Source organism: Phyllosticta citribraziliensis (assembly GCF_038025025.1).
Source record: "Phyllosticta citribraziliensis strain CPC 17464 chromosome Unknown J3D65scaffold_3, whole genome shotgun sequence".
In the NCBI taxonomy this organism is placed as follows: Eukaryota; Fungi; Ascomycota; class Dothideomycetes; order Botryosphaeriales; family Phyllostictaceae; genus Phyllosticta; species Phyllosticta citribraziliensis.
The window spans coordinates 1,562,578-1,579,828 of NW_027117340.1; the positions used below are offsets into that span (position 1 = coordinate 1,562,578).

A 17,251-nucleotide genomic window follows, 5' to 3' on the forward strand; every position below is an offset into this window, starting at 1 on the left:
CCAAAGAATCTGGCCTGTGCCCGTTGGTGACGGTCCGGGGGTGACATGGGCGTTGGAAAGGATGCGGCGGAGGGGGGTGGGGCGGCTCTCGGTGGTTGGACATACGACATCTCGCTTACTGGGCGCGCCTTTTGCGGCTTTGTCTGACCTCAAGACGCCGCGGTTGAGTCCTGCGACCTTGGTTTTATTATGCGCCCTTTGGTACTCGTCCGATGCGACACCTAGCATGATCTCACCGCGGAGCCTGTTCCCTCGGCAGGACAACGTGCGACTGCAGCCCGCACCGCCTGTATAATGGCCACCAAGGTCAACAACATTCCCGCTCCGGACGATCTGGTCCCGCCAGCTGTCAGCAGGCGTTCTCGTGAGTTTTGCCGTCGCAGACTCTTCCGCTCCGTCGTGGCGCTGACCTGACCGCAAACCAGGTCGCCGAAGCTCAACGGTTCTCAACCCCCGAACCTACGTCGATGCCGCGATATGGACTCAGACGCCGGTGCTCAAGGGCTCGACCGCATTCGATCCGCTCTCCGACACGCAGAATATAATGGTCACTGGAGGAGCGGGCTTCATGTACGTCGAGTCGCCCACGCGACTGTGGATCCGGGGAGTGGAGCGCGATGCGCTTGCTCCCCCGCGACCTCTGCACGGCTAACGACAGGAACAGCGCATGCTGGTTTGTTCGCCATCTCGTCTTGACCTACCCGGCAAACTACCACGTCTTCTCCTTTGACAAACTGGACTACTGCGCATCGCTCAACAACACGCGGATCCTGGATGGCTGCCCCAACTTTACCTTTGTGCAGGGTGACATCACGTCCCCAGCGGACGTCATGCACTGCCTTCGCACGCACAACATTGACACCATTTTCCACTTTGCAGCCCAGTCGCACGTCGACTTGAGTTTTGGCAACTCTTACCAGTTTACCAACACCAATGTCTATGGCACGCACGTTTTGCTCGAGAGCGCCAAAGCGCATGGGATCCGGCGATTTATACACATTTCGACCGACGAGGTTTACGGCGAGGTGGCTTCCGACAAGGACGACCTCATTGAGAGCAGCTTGCTTGCTCCTACAAACCCGTACTCGGCCAGCAAAGCGGCGGCCGAAATGATGGTCAACGCCTACTACAAGAGCTTCAAGCTGCCGGTCATAATTGTGCGATCAAACAATGTCTACGGGCCGCACCAATTCCCTGAAAGTATGCCTGCCTACCCACAAAATGCTTTGCGATACATTTGCTAATAGCCCCTTTGCGACAGAGATAATACCCAAATTCGCCATGCTGCTGCACCGAGGCCGCAAGCTTCTGCTGCACGGAGACGGCTCGCCAACACGCCGGTACTTGTATGCTGGAGATGTCGCCGATGCTCTCGATACAATTTTCCACAAGGGCGCCATTGGGCAAATCTACAATGTCGCTTCTCGTGACGAGATTTCCAACCTGGATCTGAGCCATCGCCTTCTGAAGCTTTTCGGTCTCCCGAGCTCCACTCCGCGCGAGTTCTCAACGTGGGTTGAGCACACGACAGACCGGCCATTCAACGACCATCGCTACGCTACCGATGGTACGAAGCTCGCTCAACTCGGGTGGCGGCAAAGGACCAGCTTTGACGAAGGGTTGAAGATTACGGTCGACTGGTATCGCAAGTTTGGGGAGATCTGGTGGGGAGACATTGGCAGAATCCTGACGCCGTTCCCGGTCGTGGAAGGGAATGAGATATTCACGGCGGAGGAGCACGCTGCATTGGATGAGGAGCCGGCGACGGGAGAGGACGACGAGCACACGTGGAATGAACGAGCGCTATACCATCTGCAGGCGTCGGGCGGGACGGTGTAGAAGCGAGCATTTGTCGAGTTCTACCGATACCCCATGGCGTTGCATTCTGTTGGACCAGAGTTTCGGGGGGCTGATGTCTCGGTCCATTGTCCTGTTGTGGTCACACTTGATGTTGGTGGAGCAGTAGAGGGGAATTAGAAGTAGTGTATAGTGCAAAGCCATGTATTTGATACGGCACAGGTCTCGGCGCCAGATGAGAAGGTGAAGAAGAGGAGCTACGGTAAGCGACCGTTTGAAAAAGTGTCGAGTCGAAACTCACGAGGGGGGGGCAGGCATAAACAGGCCAAGACGGGCCGTGGCGGCGGGTGCTGCGGCGAAAGCGGAAGGCAGAGCGGAAGCCCCCGTTCGCGTGGTTTGACTGCCCGGACCTGCGCCTGAGCCTGCGGTGGGCTGGGCTGAGAGGAAGAGGGGGGCCCGGCCAGGAGGCTAAGACTGAGACCTGCACTGCCTCACGTATCCGTATTTCGTCCTAGGAGTAGAACCGTCTCTCTCCCTCTCATCCTTCTTCTGTCCGCCCTTGACACCCCGTCATCGCCCACAGCCACGCTCCCAAGAAAGGGTCCAACAATACCTCTGGTCGCCGGTGCCCTTCGCCTTCGCAGCACCCACCACCCACCCCTCAACCATCGACCCCACAACCCTCCCGTTACCCACATCCCACACATCGATCGCCCACCATGGGTCTCTTCAGCAAAAAGGACAAAGAAGCCGCCGGCGACGACTCCAATCGCAAGGCCCTTTTCGGCAACCGCAAGTCCAACAGCTCGTCGCCCGCGCCCTCGAACCCCTATGCCCAACAGGCTGCTCCTCCGCCATACAGCGGCGGCCCAACCCCCCAGCAACGTGCTGAGAAGACCCCCGTCCCCGCTGGCGGCTATGGCGGTGGTGGTGCTGCCTTCGGAGGCACTGGTGCATACGGCCAGGACAGGTTCGGCGGCGGAAGCTCGAATGGTGGTTCCGCGCGGGCTGGTGGCTACGGCGGAATGGGCCCTGCCGACGACACTGGAAGACAAGAGCTCTTCGGCAATGCTGCCGAGAGAGTCCAGCAGGCACCTCCTGCTCCAGCGCAGAGCGGCGTCTCTGGAACAGCTGCCCCTGGTGGCGACAGCAGCGGCTACGGGAGTTACGCTGAGCGCAAGCTGACTGCTGAGTGAGCTTGGAGAACACTTGGACAATGAAACTATGGCTGACTGGCTTCGCAGGGAGGAGGAGGAAGAGGACATTCAGTCCACCAAGCAACAGATCAGGTTCATGAAACAGCAGGACGTTTCCTCGACGCGGAACGCTTTGCGCCTTGCTGCCCAGGCCGAAGAGACTGGACGCGACACTCTCGGTCGTCTGGGCGCTCAAGGCGAGCGTATTCACAACACGGAGCGCAACCTTGACCTTTCGGCAAACCAGAACAGAGTTGCTGAGGAAAAGGCTCGCGAACTCAAGACTCTCAACAAGTCCATGTTTGCGTACGTATCCGTCTTGGCGGCACGGCCGCGCCCCGTTGGCCACGACTGACAGTGACGCAGCATGCATGTCTCCAATCCTTTCACAGTTTCCAAGCGCCGCAATCAGCGTGATGAGGCCATCATGGAGACGCACCGCCGCGAGCGTGACGAGCGCGACGCCACCCGCGCTGCTGCCTACCAGACAGGGCAGCGTCAGCAGGAGTACCAGCGCGAATTGCGTGGCTCAGGCGGCGCCGGTGGCAAGGGTAACCTGGCCGAGCGTTCCAAGTACCAATTCGAGGCCGACTCAGAAGACGACGAGATGGAGAACGAAATCGATTCCAACTTGGATGCTCTCCACGGTGCGGCCGGTCGTCTGAAGGGCCTCGCTGGCGCCATGGGCAAGGAGGTTGATGAGCAGAACACACACATTACCAGGATCACAGGCAAGGTGAGTTACACCCTCTTCCTAGCTTCTTTTCTCAATCGGATTGCTGACAACCTTTGTACAGACGGACAAGGTCGACGACCAGATTGCCATGAACCGCGCTCGCCTGGAGCGCATCAAGTAGTGGAATCACTGGAAAAGAATGCTTCGTTGACCTACTCCAGGAAAATCGTTGCAAGGGACGGCGTTTTGCGGGCATCAATTCATATCAATTTCTCGTCTCTTTTGGGCTGGGCATGAACAGGACTACCACCTAATTCCTGCTTACGAGGCATTTTTGGTTTATTCGCGCTGCTCCTCTAGACAAAAATCCTCTGTTCTTCGAGGAAAGACAGCCTCGTCTGTTGCTCTCCAACCAAGTGCTCTGCGATGATTCAGCTGCCTCCGTCAAACTCCTAGTGCCCACTTTGAACGTTTTGAATGCTTGAATCCTAGCAGCCACCTGTTGGTACGTGCTGTACAACGCAAAATGGGCGGCTTCGAGAAAGGAAGAACGAGAGGTGAAAAGCAAAAGGGAAAGGCAGAGGAGAGGAGGAATCGTATCCAGGATTGAACGAACCTTGACCAGCGAACAACCACAAGTTCAATTCCCACCAGAACGACAATCTGGATTATGCTTATATCAAAGAGAAGCTTTACCGGTCCGTCGCTATGCTAACTCAGTGCATAGCTTACTGATTGGTAGGTTATATGTTATGGTAATACGGCTGCTTTTTGCGTTTATAAAGTGGTATTTGGTGTTGCTCGATCTGGGCATGCGATTGATGTTGATTTAGGCAGGAGCTGCTTTGAGAAGCTAGACGGAAGTGAATAATGGGAATATTCTCAAAAGTTGTCTTGCGAAGAGCTCGAAGCGAGTCGATCGAGTGATGCCAGTGAGTCTAGTACACAACGGAATGCAGCGTGGCGGGCCCTGGCCCTACATACGTCATGCCCGCATTCCAGGTGGGCGCTCCCTCCTCAGAACAAGAGCCCACCCACTTTCGACATCGTCTCGTCACCTCGTTCACCACTGAAGATTGTCATATTCCTTGACAAAGCTCTTGCCTTCTGCGCCTCTGCTCTGAGCACAAACCACACCTCTTGCCAGCACCTCGCCTCTCACCAACACATCCTCCAAACCGTAGCCGCAAACCCAACCTATATCCACTCGTCAACTACAGAGCCAAAGACTCCGTAGCAGCAGCGACAACCATGTCCTCCTCCGCGCCTCAGCAGCCTCCCACAGCAGCCGCATACGCGCAATCCAACAACCCCGTCTCGCGCAACCCAGCTGAGTCCTCGACCTCCACCTCCGGCACAAACACAAACACAAACACAACGACCGAAGCACACCGTACGGCCTCGTCCGCACCATCCACAGGCATCCCCACGTCGCTGGCGCGCGGCGTGCACGGCACCGCAGCCGAAGCAGGCGCAGACAAAGCAGCGAGCGAGGTAGGAGCAGGACAAGACGACGCAGAGCAAATGGCAGCGCCGGGCGAAGGCGCCGTCGCGGACGCGGTGGTAGATGGACAGGGCAAGAGCGGCGCCGCGGGGGCGGGTGGCTTGGGCACTGAGGAGGATCTGGGACGGTGCGTTGATCTGCTCTCTTTTCTCTCTCTTTCGGGCTTGGTATGGTCAGAAGAGCTCCAGGCTAACGACTTGTCCGCGTGCTCCAGGAAGAAAGCAGAGCAGGCGCCGCTGCGCGAGGCCGTCAAGCAGGAGAGGAAGCACGACGTTGATGTCGGCGGCGTTTTGGGGCAGAGAGGGGGCCCGGCGAATCCGGTGCACTGAATGGGCAGAGGACTGAGCGAAGGAAGACCTATAATGAAGAGTTTCGGGTGGGATGAATGGAAAGATAGAGAGACGAGGGCATGGGAATGAGTGGACCAAAATAGGCTTACTGGGACGGGCCAAAGGGTGAAGTACTGGGATATGCGGCGAGATGGAAGGAAATTTATTGCTTCCATGCACGATTGAGGCTACCACGTCCCCAAATCATTATGGTATTGACGCAGGCAGGTAGTCCACCTAACGTCTTTTCGTCCCATCCGCCCTCCGGGCCTGCCAATTCCCTGCCTAGGGTTCCGCATGCCTGCCTGCTTCTCGCCCACTCGCTTTACAGCAGCCTATATGGATAGACACTGGGCCAGCGGCAATGCAACCTTTTGTTCCTCATTGTCTCCTCGCGATCCATGCCCGGCTCCTTTTGATATCCCAGAAAAGGTGCGGGTTCTTCTTAGCCTGGGGGCGTGCTGGCCTTGTACGTCCAAGTAAGACTGGTGACATGATATATGGATGTGTTGATGTTGAGCCTTGCTTCAGTCCTTGGCTCGGTATTATTTCACCGTTTCTGGCAGCGTGTGTAGCAGAGTCGCTTCTGTGAGCGAGACTTTGGCGATGGGGCTTTGACTTTTTGGACAAGTGGGCTCCGATGTTGGGGCTCGCGGAGAAGAATTGACTCCCTGCCTTTTACAGACAAGGGGGAGAGGGAACGTTGTGAAGTCTCCAGGACGAGATTCTGGACGCTCAAGTCTCCATGACTGTGTCTTCGGATTCATGTGTCGTGGGCGGCAGAGGAGGAGGCGTCTGCTCGGGCGTTGTTTGCCTCGCATTCTTGCTGCTGCCGTTTGCTGATGATTCGGCTTTTGCGACGGCCTTTTCCGACGTTTGCTTGATCCAGTCATGTAGCGACTCGGGCCCGCCCTCGATGCGCACGTGCTTGTCTTCTGCGGGAATACCGAGGACAGTACCCTGGAAGCGCGACTCTTCGCCCGTTTTGCTGTGCTTCTTTTTGAGCGCTGTTGTCCGATTAGCGATCGGACGACAAAATCATACCGGCCATCACTCACAAGTCAAGTAGTCCTCTCTCAGTGCGTTAGCACCCGGAGCCACGTCCAATGCCTTGCCTGCACCTGTGCTGACGTCCAAGCCCGCTACTCTCATGATTTCCTTGTTCGCCGGGCCCATAACCCAATCGATGAATTCGCGGACGTCGGCCGTGTCTTCGAGGTCTCGCCGCCGGGCCTCCTTCATGCGCATGCCATTGCGTTCTGGGTAGTCCGACAGGGGCTTCCGAAGCACCTCTTTCCACGCCTCTTCGGCGCCCGTCGTGGACGGAATGAGCAGGCCGGCGTCGGACATGGCCATGCGTACGTCGGTCAAGGTCGGTGCCGGATCGTTGTGATTACTCCACGAGTGGTAGGCAGTGCGCTGGGCCAGCAGAAGCATGTATCGCGCGGCAATGTCGGAGACGGCATCGACGACTGAGGGTCGCGCGCTGTGGTAGCCAGCAGCGCGTAGAATGTGGAGGATGGCGGGACGGAGTAGTGCGGCGTGGAGCTCTTGAGCAGACATGACGGCGGAGTGAGAGCGATTATCGACAGATCATGCTGGAATTTCGCGGAAACAATTGGCGGTGGTCGTGAAGAATGGGACTGGAGAGTAGCGGTGGTGGATTGGTGTCGGTCCAGACGCAAAGTAGAGCTCCCGCGCTCATGTAGTGCGTATCAAGTCTTGGCGCGGCTCCGAACGTCACCCACCCATCTTGCTGAGGCAATTCCTGTCCTGCCTGGTCCACGACTCACAACTGTTCCTGGGCGCCTTCCGCCGCCAGACTGTCCAGCCCGAACCCACCGACGAGCCCTGCAAACTTTAAAGTGTCGCCGATTCCCTATCCCGACATGTCCTCTCCCAACAACCCACGACCGACAATCATGAAGCTCAAGCTCAACTCCGGATCCAAGACTGGAGCCGCCGGCGCCTCTGACGCTGCCGCACAATCCCCCTCTGTCCAGACTCCTAGCGCGCAGACTCCCGGTGGCAGCAACAAGATCAAGATCAAATGGGGCGGCCAATCCGCCCAGAACACGCCCGTCAGCGAGAATCCACCACCTGCACCCGCACCGCAACCCGCCGCTTCACAACCGCCCGCAAAACCTAAGCGCAAATACACAAAAAAGGCCGACAAGGAAAAGGCTGCCGGCGAAGGCACGGCTGCCGCTGTCAAGCCCACGAGTCCAAAAGCGTCCCGCAAGAGGAAGAATGAAGGAACAGAAGATGGCGCGACGGCATTGGTCAAGAAGTCGAAGCCGTCATTGGCGCTCAAGACAGCATTCTCTTCTGCCGCGGCTGCAAACACGAAAATGTCTCTAAAGATTCGCAACATGCAACCAAAGACTCCGACGGTTACAAGGCTTAAGGTCAAGCATGCTGGAAAGCCTCCGCCACGTTTGCCAGGCTACGGCTACGACAGCGAAGACGACGAAGCAGAGGAGGATCCTTCCATTGAGCATGCATTTATATTGCGTATGATGCCAGGTCCGGACTGCGATTATCTTGCCAAAGCAATCAGCGAGAAAAAGGTCGGCGTGTCGCTCAAGGAAGGCGGCGCGGACGTCTCATTCCGCTTTTTTGACCGAGACGGTCGGCGGGCTTGCGTTACCATCAAAGGAAATCACTACGCAGCATCACTGCTTGATCTACCATGCGTGGTTGAGGGAATGAAGAGTTGGGAGCGAAAAGGTGCTTGGTACAAGACGACAGATATTTGCCAGCTTCTATTAGTCTGGGCGCAAGTGGACAAGGAGGAGGAGGCAAGAACAAGGCCGCTGCCCAAGGAGATTGACGACAAGACATGGCAATACCCGCACGGTCTCACGCCGCCTATGCACTACGTGCGCAAACGCCGCTTCCGTCCGCGTGTGGCCCGCCATGTCATAGACGCCGTTGAAGAAGAGCTCGAAAGACTCCTTACAGCAGACAAACAAGCCAAAGAAGCCGGAGGCGAATCAGTCTACGAGCTCGTCGACCCGAACAAGCCCGACGAGCCCGACGACGACGGTGCTTTCGAGGAGTTGTTGGCGCAGCAAGCCCAATCCGCCGTGGACGAGGAAGGCTCTTTCCTCGACGCCGAGGGCGAAGATGTCGACGAGGACGCCCTCACGGCCATGATGGAGCAGCAGCTCGAAGCCGAAGACGAGCCCATGGCCAGCGTCGAAGCTCCGCCCACGGCCAACGACATCGACGCCGCTCACGTTGTCGCAGCGCAAGCACTCGGCGGCGACCTTGAAGTTGGCACGCCTACTGGAGCCGAAGGCGAGACCCCTGGCGCGTCGGCGGCCGGCGGCGACACGGAGCAAGAGGCGACTTCTGGGTCCGACGCCGACGACGACGATGACGACGAAATCGATGAGGTGGCGCTGGCGGCGCAGGAGGAGAAGGCACAGCTGCGCGAGGAGGTGGCCGACCTCAAGCGCGAGGTTGACAATGCCAAGCAGCAAATGGAGCGTCAAAATAACCCGCTGCTCAAGCAGCGCCTCATGGCCAAGGTTAAGAGCTTGCAGAGCGACTTGGAGCTCAAAAGGGCTAGTCTGGGCGACGATGACGATGAGTAGCGGAGTTGCGTGATGATGCTGGCTTGCGCCATCATTCTTTTGATTTCGCCGTGTTATACCCTTTTCGAATGGAGTTGGGGCTTCTACGGACATGGCATGGCGTTGAAAGGGTTTGGGCTCCCAAATCGAGAATGGGCAATGGGTTCCCCGAGGACACACATGATAGTCAATTCATAAAGTCTGGCATTTTTATCTTCCTGCCTCTTTCTGTTTTCAAAAGGTTTGATTGAATCACTTGTTCGCTATTTTGGTACAGTTCGTAGGCCTCATTATTCGCCCTCAAGTTTCTCCCACCACGCCGCTAAGGGTCCAACGTCTTAAATCTTGGCCGCCTTAGACCCTGGCTCCCCAACAATGTTCAAAAAGGCTTGGTGTACATGCTCTGTCAAGTCACTGGCCTGCAGCGCCCTGCCCTTGTCCTTAAAGGCCAGGCGTGACGCTTCCCTTGTGATGGAGCTGCCGCCATAAGCAGCCAGGGCGAGCAGCTCGCTCGCGCTCAGGTCACCATCGTGGTCCCAGATGCGGTCCAGGTAGGCTTTACGCCAGGCCAAGAAGGTCGCCAGGCTGCCGGTCAGAGTATCGCCCTGGCCACCGCTCCTCTTCAAGCCACCCTCGCCGTCGCCGACGAGCGTAAACTCGCCATTCGAAATGTAGTCTTGCGAGCCCTTTTGGATGATCAAGACGCCGCCAAACGCCTTGGCCAGTTTCTCGCACAGCTTGGTCGGATCGCCGCCGCTCACATCAATGCCCTTTGCCTTGGCCAGCCGGCCAAACTCGACCACGTTGGGCGTCAGGATACACTCCTTGTAGCCCTGGACGAGCTCCGGCCGCGTCTGCGCCAGGTACAGTCCGTCAGCGTCGAGCACAAACGGCATGTTTTTCGCGCGCGCCTCCTTGATGACGGCCGCACACACGTCCTGCATTAGCTGGTCGCGCCCCAGCCCGGGTCCGATGACGACGACGTGCAGCCGTGACAGCATTGAGATGACTTGCTCGCTGACGCTCGATGCCGTCTCGTCGCTGCCCGCGTTCTTTGATTGCCGCATGTACGGGTGCACCATCAGATTTGGCGAGTATGTTTTTATCACGGCACCGGCGCCGGGCTCGCAGATGACATGGGACTGGACCAGCATTAGTTGAATTGTGAGACAGTCGGGAGAGGACATTGACGTACCATGTCTGCGCCTAGCTTTGCGGACGCCATGGCGGAAAAGTACGGGGCGCCGGTGTAGTCTTCACTACCTCCTATGACGGCTACGCGTCCCAATTGACCTGGTCCGATTGTTAACATACAGTGCGGACTTGGGGTTGCTATTTGAACGACTTCTTGCCTTTGTGGAAGCTCTCGAGCATGGGCGGAACCATCTTGTATACCTTAGACAGGAGCTCTTTTCTCGAAGAGGCCGCCATGGTTTGTGAATCTTGAGACATGCGAGACTGGTAGAGAGAAGGAGGAGCGCAATTGCAGGTCAACTCGTGAGATAGAAGAGCGCGACAAAGCGGGTGAGGTGTTGGAGTGGTGTGTTTAAGTCAGTGGTCAAGAAGGAAGCTATGTCCCGACATGGAAGTGCCGTGCTGTCGGAATAACCACGTCATAGCGGGGCTGGAGACAAGCCACAGCTGTGGCGTTGTTGACGTCTGCGTGATATTCGACGTGCACCATCGGATCCCCCACCACAGCAGTGGGTGTCGGAAGAAACGAGACTCTCACGATCTATCTGCGGCAATGAACGAATAGTAGTAGTAGCAGATGAATGCTCCTGAATGGTAATCTTAGGAGCGAATGAACGCTTCCCAGGTGTACTTCTATTGCCAGGAGGTCTAATTTCAATGGGTGTCGAAAGAATTGAGACTCCCACGGTCTGGCTGCGACAATAATTGACTGCTTCTTAAGCACAAATATAGTGGTCCAAAAATGCTCCCTAAATGTAACCACAGGAGCGAATGAACGCTCCCTAGACGCACTTATATTGCTGAGAGGTCCAATTTCTTTCGACACCCACTATACCACCACATCAACACATACACGAGCTTCACTGGTTTTCCTGTACCACAGTGGGCGTCGAAAGAAATAAGACCTTCTGGCAGTATGAGTGAGTGCACTTAAGGAGCATTGATTCACCACTACAGTCACGCTTAGGGAGCAGTCGTTTACTGCTGCAGCCAGACACCGATGGGCCAGTGGCTTCGCACACTCCGTTTTGATTGTGGATACCGTCATCTAGCTGTAATTCAACCAGGCCATGAAGCATGCGTCCTTTTCCAACCTGAACTACCAAATTTTTGATACTCCCAAAGTGCTTGTTCCTCAACTCATTCAAGCCGGAGAAAACGGCATGTCGCCACGCTCTCTGAGGTCCTTCCTGAATCCAACCTGCCACTTACCCGCCGTGAGGTCGGCGAGCTTCTTCTTCAGCTCGCCGTGGTGGCGGGCGATCTGAATCGCACTCTTGTTGATGACCTGGAGAGCACGATCGAACTCGTTGGCGCGACCGCTGCTGCTGGAAGGGGTGGTGTCGTGCTTGATGGGGCCCTCGCAAGTGTTGGTCGACGTCTGATTCGCGCAACTGTGGTTGAGCGTGTCTGGAAAAAGCAGAGCGTGATTGTAGACGGGGTCGCGGTTGTTGGGGTTTTCGTTGTTGGCGTGGATGTTGCGAGAAGCGTCGAGGTTATTGGTGCCATGTTCAGCGGCAGTATCGAATTTGACGCTGTATTCATCCTGGACCGAAATTCTGCCCTTGTCCTTGATCTCGTCCTCCTTGCCCATCTTGGTCTTGACGTCGGCGACAAACGCCGTCAAGCCGCAAAACTCGAAGACCGCGTCGCGGCAAACTTTCCATTTGATCGAACGGGCCTCCTTCTTGTCGTGGCGCCTGGCCAGCTCGCGGTGGCGCTCGAGGAATTGTTTGATGTTTTCGGAATCCTTGACCAGCTCACCAAGCAGCTGAATGGTGCCGGCAATGGCGTCGGAGAGGTACCAGATCTTTTCAATATCCAGCTCATTGATCTCGCGACGGTCGTCAATCTCGATGTGCAGAAGATGAATCAGCTTCTCGGCGGAATGGAATTGCTTGCGCAAGTGGGCTTCGAGCGCTTTGGTGTCGCCGGCAGACGGCTCGGACGAGACAACCTCGCGAAACTCTTGGGCCGCAGATTGGCGATCGGAGCGGTGCTCTTCAAAGTTGGGACACGAGGTAGGAGTCGGCATTGACGCCATTTTCGTGTCGCTGCAAGGTGAGCCTCAGTCGAGAGTGTTGCGAGGTTGGAGTTGGAGTTGGCGACGGGCTTCAAAAGCATTTGGGCGGTGGATTGTGATCACCTTGACCTTACGGCGCCAAAGCTTAGTCGCAAGGCTCCGAAATGAACTTGTGAATACTCAGGTCTAGCTGCCAGCAACCAACGACAGCTCCCTAAGTGCGTCAGTGATGGCGGATGATTGCTCCTGAGGCGCGGACCTATGGCAGTGAACAATGTCTCATTTCTAATACCAAATGTGCTGCTAAAGATACTCAGCTGCGAGCAGAGACATAGTGCCTGTCGGAATGGAGGTTCTCCGTCCTTGGAAGTAGGGTAGTGGCTCACTCACCAGTATGGACTCACCTCTACCAACTCAAGATATTCTTCCGAGAGCTGATGCCGAAAGAAACGACTTGGATCAATGGCAGATGAACGCTCCCTGAGTGCATCTGTCATGGCGGACGACTGCTCCTCAAACGTCACTGCAATAGCAGATGAACGCTCCCTAGGTGCGACCACGGCAGTAAATGATGCCTCATTCTTTTCGAAACCCACTGCGCTGCCAGATACTCCGCTGCGAGCGGAGACATGTCAACTGTCGGAGTGGTGGTTCTTGTTAGTAGCTCACTCACCCGTACCACTGACCGACACATTCTCCCCATGGCGGGTGCAGAAAGAAGACCCCCAGGTCGAGCAGCAACAACAAAGCTCAGCTCCCTGAGTGCATCTGCAATGGCGGACGACTGCTCCCCAGGCGTCACTGCAATACCAGACGAACGCTCCCAAGGTGCAACCCCAGCAGTGAATGATGCCTCATTCTTTTCGAAACCCACTTTGTTCCCAAGCTCTTTGGCCGCTGCAAATCTTTAGCTTGGGTAAAATTCAACATCACGGCAAGATTGACGGGTTTGAAGAACAACGAAATTGCGCTTAACTACACTGGCTAGTACCATCCCTACCCGTCGCCACGTGCTTAAAAGCTGGTGTATCAACAGCAGAGACAAAGGAAATTGGTGATGCAGTTGACGTGGTTTGAGGTGGTCTCGAGAATGCACTAGAGGTCTTTCCTACTTAGAGGCAGCCATTTGGAATCACCATGCTCTATTATACATCTCTAAAACGTCACCCTCATCAGCGACGTTCTAACCAATGTGATTTTTTTGCTTAGAACGTACTCCTTTAGAGCCTCCTGTTTAAGCGACGAAGCTCTTGGTGAAGTCCTTGACGACATCCCTCAACTTAGCCTCAAGGTCCTTGCTCAGAGCACCCTCGCGGTCAATGCTGGCGAGAAGTTCAGACTCGTTGGTCTTAAGGTGGGAAAGGATATCAGCCTCCCACTGGAGAATCTTGTTGACGGGGACGTTGTCGAGGAGACCGTTGACACCAGCGAAGATGAGGGGAACCATCTCGTTGACGGCCATGGGAGTGTACTGCTTCTGCTTGAGCAGCTCAGTCAGACGCTCACCACGGCTGAGCGTCTGCTTGGTGGCAGCGTCCAAGTCGGAGCCGAACTGGGCGAAGGCAGCAACCTCACGGTACTGGGCCAAGAAGAGCTTGAGCGAACCAGCGACTTGCTTCATGGCCTTGAGCTGGGCAGCAGAACCGACACGAGAGACGGAAAGACCGACGTTGATGGCGGGGCGGATACCCTTGTAGAACAGCTCGGACTCCAAGAAGATCTGGCCGTCGGTGATGGAAATGACGTTGGTGGGAATGTAGGCAGAAACGTCACCACCCTGGGTCTCGATGATGGGAAGGGCAGTCAGCGAACCACCGCCGTGCTTGTCGCTGAGCTTGGCGGCGCGCTCGAGCAGACGAGAGTGGAGGTAGAAAACGCTGCTCAACGTTAGAGGCTGCTAAATCTCAAGGTCTTGAAACCACTCACTCGCCAGGGTAGGCCTCACGTCCGGGGGGACGACGGAGCAGCAGGGACATTTGACGGTAGGCGACGGCCTGCTTGGAAAGGTCATCGTAGATGATAACGGCGTGCTTGCCGTTGTCACGGAACCACTCCCCGATGGCAGTCTTGCGGTAGGTTATTAGAATCCAGAAGCTTCAACACGTCAAGAGGGAGGACTCACGCCGGTGAAGGGAGCAATGTACTGCAGAGGAGCGGCCTCGGAGGCAGTGGCGGCAACGACGATGGAGTACTTCATGGCATCGTTCTCCTCGAGGGTCTTGACGAGCTGGGCGACAGTGGAACGCTTCTGGCCCACGGCCACGTAGACACAGTAGAGCTTTTTGGTCTCGTCGTTGGCGGAGTTCCACCTCTTCTGGTTGAGCATGGCGTCGAGAGCGACGGCAGTCTTACCGGTCTGACGGTCACCGATGATCAACTCACGCTGACCACGGCCAATGGGAACCATGGCGTCGACGGACTTGAGACCAGTCTGCACGGGCTGGTTGACGGAACGACGGGGAAGGATACCGGGAGCCTTGAGCTGAGCACGGCGCTTCTCAGTGGTCTTGAGGGGGCCCTTGCCGTCAATGGGGTTACCAAGAGCGTCGACGACACGGCCGAGAAGCTCAGGGCCGACAGGGACGTCGACCTGTGTAAACAACAGTCAGCCTTGCAAGTTGGGTACGTCATTGGAGCTTCGGAAACCCACAATCTCGCCCGTACGCTTGACGGTCTCACCCTCCCTGACCAAACGGTCAGAGCCGAACAGGACGACACCGACCTGGCCGGCCTCGAGGTTCATGCACATGCCCTTGACGCCAGAGGCGAACCTGGAAAGCTGTCAATTGATGGATGCCGCATGGCCCAACCCGCGGTGGTACTTACTCGACGAGCTCCTCGGCCTGGACATTGCTCATGCCGTGAACACGGGCAATACCGTCACTGCGATCCAAGTGTCAGACTAGCCCAGAAATCCCAATGCGCATTCGTTGTCGTTTGGATGGTGTTGGCGAGGGAGCGTACCCGACGGAAAGGACGCGGCCGGTCTCGGCGAGGCCGGACTCCTCCTGCACACCGCGGATCCTCTGCTCCAGGATGGAGGAAACCTCAGTAGGAGCAGCCTTGGCGTCGGAGGCATAGCTGCGGAGGCCGTTGGAAGCAGCGTTGAAGACGGCGGGGGTGGTACGGGTCTATTGAGGTTGCGCGGAAAAATCGTCAGCCCTCGGTTCCTGCAAAGAGCTCCAGCGCATGGCAGCGACGCGGCCGCAGCGCCAATTCGGGGTCCACAGGGTCGGAAGAGACAGATATGAAGTCGAAGAAGCTTGGATCGATAACGCATCGCGCAGAGAGGCGTGGCGGCGATGAGATTGATGGACTTACCGAAGCAATTCTGCCAGCGGCAGAGATTGCCCCGACGGTGCGGGTGGACTGTCTGAGGGCGTTCCTGAACATGGCTGCGTGCTCAGAAAGCTTCGTTCGATAGCACTGCTATCAATTGAGATTGAAGCAGGGGGAGGAGAGGGGAGAGTGGTGCTCGGTGGGATGGAGCTCTTGGTGGAAGAGGACGAAGGACCCGAGCCTCCTCTCAACTTCGCACTGCCGCTAGTCCGCTTAAGTAAAGCGCCAAGCATCCGAACATCGCGCCCGTCGGCCGGCCACGGGAGGAGACATGTACACAGCTCTGCCATCTATATATTTCCTTTGGTCTTTATCGACGCTGTTTACAAACTTCATCCTTTTTCTCCTCCCCAAGCCTGAGACCTCGACCTCACCCTCAACTCCTCTCCCGGACTGGCATACCCGACTGGGACGAATCCCAAGGCATTTACCCGGCTACAACGGCGCTTATGCAGGTTGCGCCTCGAGTGCGTGCAAACACGCTGACGGTCGACTGACACCCGGGGGCCACCAAAGGACCACTAGCGTCATTTTCAATTTGAACCAGCTCCTATGATATGTCCTCACCAGTCCGCCAAGCGGATGTGCTGAATTGCGTCAAAGAATCATGCACCTCCCGCCGTCCGAGCTATGCTTTAACATTGACCTCCATCCTCTTGTGTTCAATCCCCGCTACTCACTTGCTGTTTCCATTGGCTTTGCCATTGGCGGCTGCCTTCCTGTCCCGGTCCTCTCTGAATTTCTTGAGGTTCTTGGCTACGGCACTGTCGATCCTGCTCTTCAGTTCGGGGCGGTACCCAAAGTAGAACAAGACCTCGAGCCACACAAACAGAGGGGCCAAGAACAAAGCTTGCACGATGTTGTCGAGCAGGGCTGGTGCGCGACCCTCAAACTTGCCATGGCCAACGAATTGGGCGACCCATGAAAATATGTGAAGGCCTAGCGCCCACCAGTTGGCCGTCGCGCCATATGTGGCCAGCAGGTGCTGGACGCAGGCTGTGCCCGCAAAGAGGAGCGGGGCAAGCAATCCTCCAGCCACTGGCTCCATCAAAATGTATAACAATGAATATAGGGCTGCAAATCCGGTGGCAGCGTTAAGCGGGAGATTCGGAACGGAGACCGCCGCTGGGAGAGCAATGGCCGGTGTGTTAGCGAGCTGCAATTCAGCGTTAGTTCCGGCATAGCTGGCCCCAAAGCGCTCAAAAGGCTTACGAAGAGAAAGGCCGTCGCCATGATTAGAGGGACGCAAGTAATGTGGACGCCGATGTTGACCTGGTTGGCGTGTTAATTTGCGCTTGTTGAATCCAGCAGGACGTCATCGTACCGGGTTATGGTGATAGCTCCCATACTGCGACCGTTAGCTCTTGCGACACAGGCAGGCAGTGCTGCGGTTGGTGCGGTACATACAAAGGTGAGCTGCTTCTCGAGGTTCAAGGCCATGGTTAAGTGGGGCCGAGGAGAATGAGAGGAGGTAGACAGGACTGGGTGGAGAGAGGCGGAGAGGAAAGATCCCAAGCAGGGTCGAAGAATGGCCAGCCGCGGAAGAAGGGGAGAGGTATGGTGACCGAGGTGGTGGTGAGCGGACAGACCAGGCCGTCGTTCGTCATGCCCT

At 56.6% G+C, this 17,251-nt stretch overlaps 9 protein-coding genes across 9 annotated transcripts; 4 read left to right on the top strand and 5 right to left on the bottom strand.

The window, feature by feature from the left end:
* Nucleotides 1-109: 109 nt before the first annotated feature.
* On the top strand, nt 110-2,122 carry J3D65DRAFT_617001 (dTDP-D-glucose 4,6-dehydratase). The gene is made up of 4 exons (XM_066799509.1): nt 110-364; nt 426-570; nt 665-1,200; nt 1,262-2,122. The coding sequence occupies exons 1-4, from the start codon at nt 295-297 to the stop codon at nt 1,837-1,839; spliced, it is 1,329 nt and encodes a 442-aa protein (XP_066657879.1). The 5' UTR covers nt 110-294; the 3' UTR covers nt 1,840-2,122.
* A 394-nt stretch (nt 2,123-2,516) lies between these two features.
* Nucleotides 2,517-3,850, top strand: J3D65DRAFT_549386 (plasma membrane snare protein-like protein; the record flags this gene model as incomplete). The annotated part of the gene is made up of 4 exons (XM_066796951.1): nt 2,517-2,989; nt 3,042-3,299; nt 3,360-3,729; nt 3,791-3,850. 4 exons carry the CDS (start codon nt 2,517-2,519, stop codon nt 3,848-3,850), a joined length of 1,161 nt encoding a protein of 386 aa, XP_066657880.1.
* A 700-nt stretch (nt 3,851-4,550) lies between these two features.
* On the top strand, nt 4,551-5,756 carry J3D65DRAFT_675134 (uncharacterized protein). Its single transcript, XM_066803565.1, has 2 exons — nt 4,551-5,300; nt 5,388-5,756. The coding sequence occupies exons 1-2, from the start codon at nt 4,921-4,923 to the stop codon at nt 5,500-5,502; spliced, it is 495 nt and encodes a 164-aa protein (XP_066657881.1). The 5' UTR covers nt 4,551-4,920; the 3' UTR covers nt 5,503-5,756.
* Nucleotides 5,757-6,323: 567 nt separating this feature from the next.
* Nucleotides 6,324-7,228, bottom strand: J3D65DRAFT_261298 (uncharacterized protein). The gene has a single exon (XM_066794877.1). The coding sequence runs from the start codon at nt 7,063-7,065 to the stop codon at nt 6,553-6,555; it is 513 nt and encodes a 170-aa protein (XP_066657882.1). The 5' UTR covers nt 7,066-7,228; the 3' UTR covers nt 6,324-6,552.
* Nucleotides 7,229-7,254: 26 nt separating this feature from the next.
* Nucleotides 7,255-9,415, top strand: J3D65DRAFT_617014 (TAFII55 protein conserved region-domain-containing protein). The gene has a single exon (XM_066799510.1). The coding sequence runs from the start codon at nt 7,392-7,394 to the stop codon at nt 9,102-9,104; it is 1,713 nt and encodes a 570-aa protein (XP_066657883.1). The 5' UTR covers nt 7,255-7,391; the 3' UTR covers nt 9,105-9,415.
* Nucleotides 9,309-10,638, bottom strand: J3D65DRAFT_617015 (Ribokinase-like protein). Its single transcript, XM_066799511.1, has 3 exons — nt 10,436-10,638; nt 10,279-10,376; nt 9,309-10,225 (listed from the first exon to the last, which is right to left on the bottom strand). Exons 1-3 carry the CDS (start codon nt 10,533-10,535, stop codon nt 9,422-9,424), a joined length of 1,002 nt encoding a protein of 333 aa, XP_066657884.1. The 5' UTR covers nt 10,536-10,638; the 3' UTR covers nt 9,309-9,421.
* Nucleotides 10,639-11,365: 727 nt separating this feature from the next.
* Nucleotides 11,366-12,625, bottom strand: J3D65DRAFT_261522 (uncharacterized protein). The gene has a single exon (XM_066794878.1). The coding sequence runs from the start codon at nt 12,319-12,321 to the stop codon at nt 11,422-11,424; it is 900 nt and encodes a 299-aa protein (XP_066657885.1). The 5' UTR covers nt 12,322-12,625; the 3' UTR covers nt 11,366-11,421.
* Nucleotides 12,626-13,248: 623 nt separating this feature from the next.
* J3D65DRAFT_617021 (ATP synthase-like protein subunit alpha) lies at nt 13,249-15,843 on the bottom strand. The gene is made up of 6 exons (XM_066799512.1): nt 15,622-15,843; nt 15,265-15,431; nt 14,951-15,071; nt 14,423-14,890; nt 14,227-14,366; nt 13,249-14,177 (listed from the first exon to the last, which is right to left on the bottom strand). Exons 1-6 carry the CDS (start codon nt 15,691-15,693, stop codon nt 13,535-13,537), a joined length of 1,611 nt encoding a protein of 536 aa, XP_066657886.1. The 5' UTR covers nt 15,694-15,843; the 3' UTR covers nt 13,249-13,534.
* J3D65DRAFT_617025 (uncharacterized protein) lies at nt 15,839-17,210 on the bottom strand. The gene is made up of 4 exons (XM_066799513.1): nt 17,047-17,210; nt 16,964-16,987; nt 16,852-16,911; nt 15,839-16,795 (listed from the first exon to the last, which is right to left on the bottom strand). The coding sequence occupies exons 1-4, from the start codon at nt 17,077-17,079 to the stop codon at nt 16,316-16,318; spliced, it is 597 nt and encodes a 198-aa protein (XP_066657887.1). The 5' UTR covers nt 17,080-17,210; the 3' UTR covers nt 15,839-16,315.
* Between the last annotated feature and the right edge of the window lie 41 nt (nt 17,211-17,251).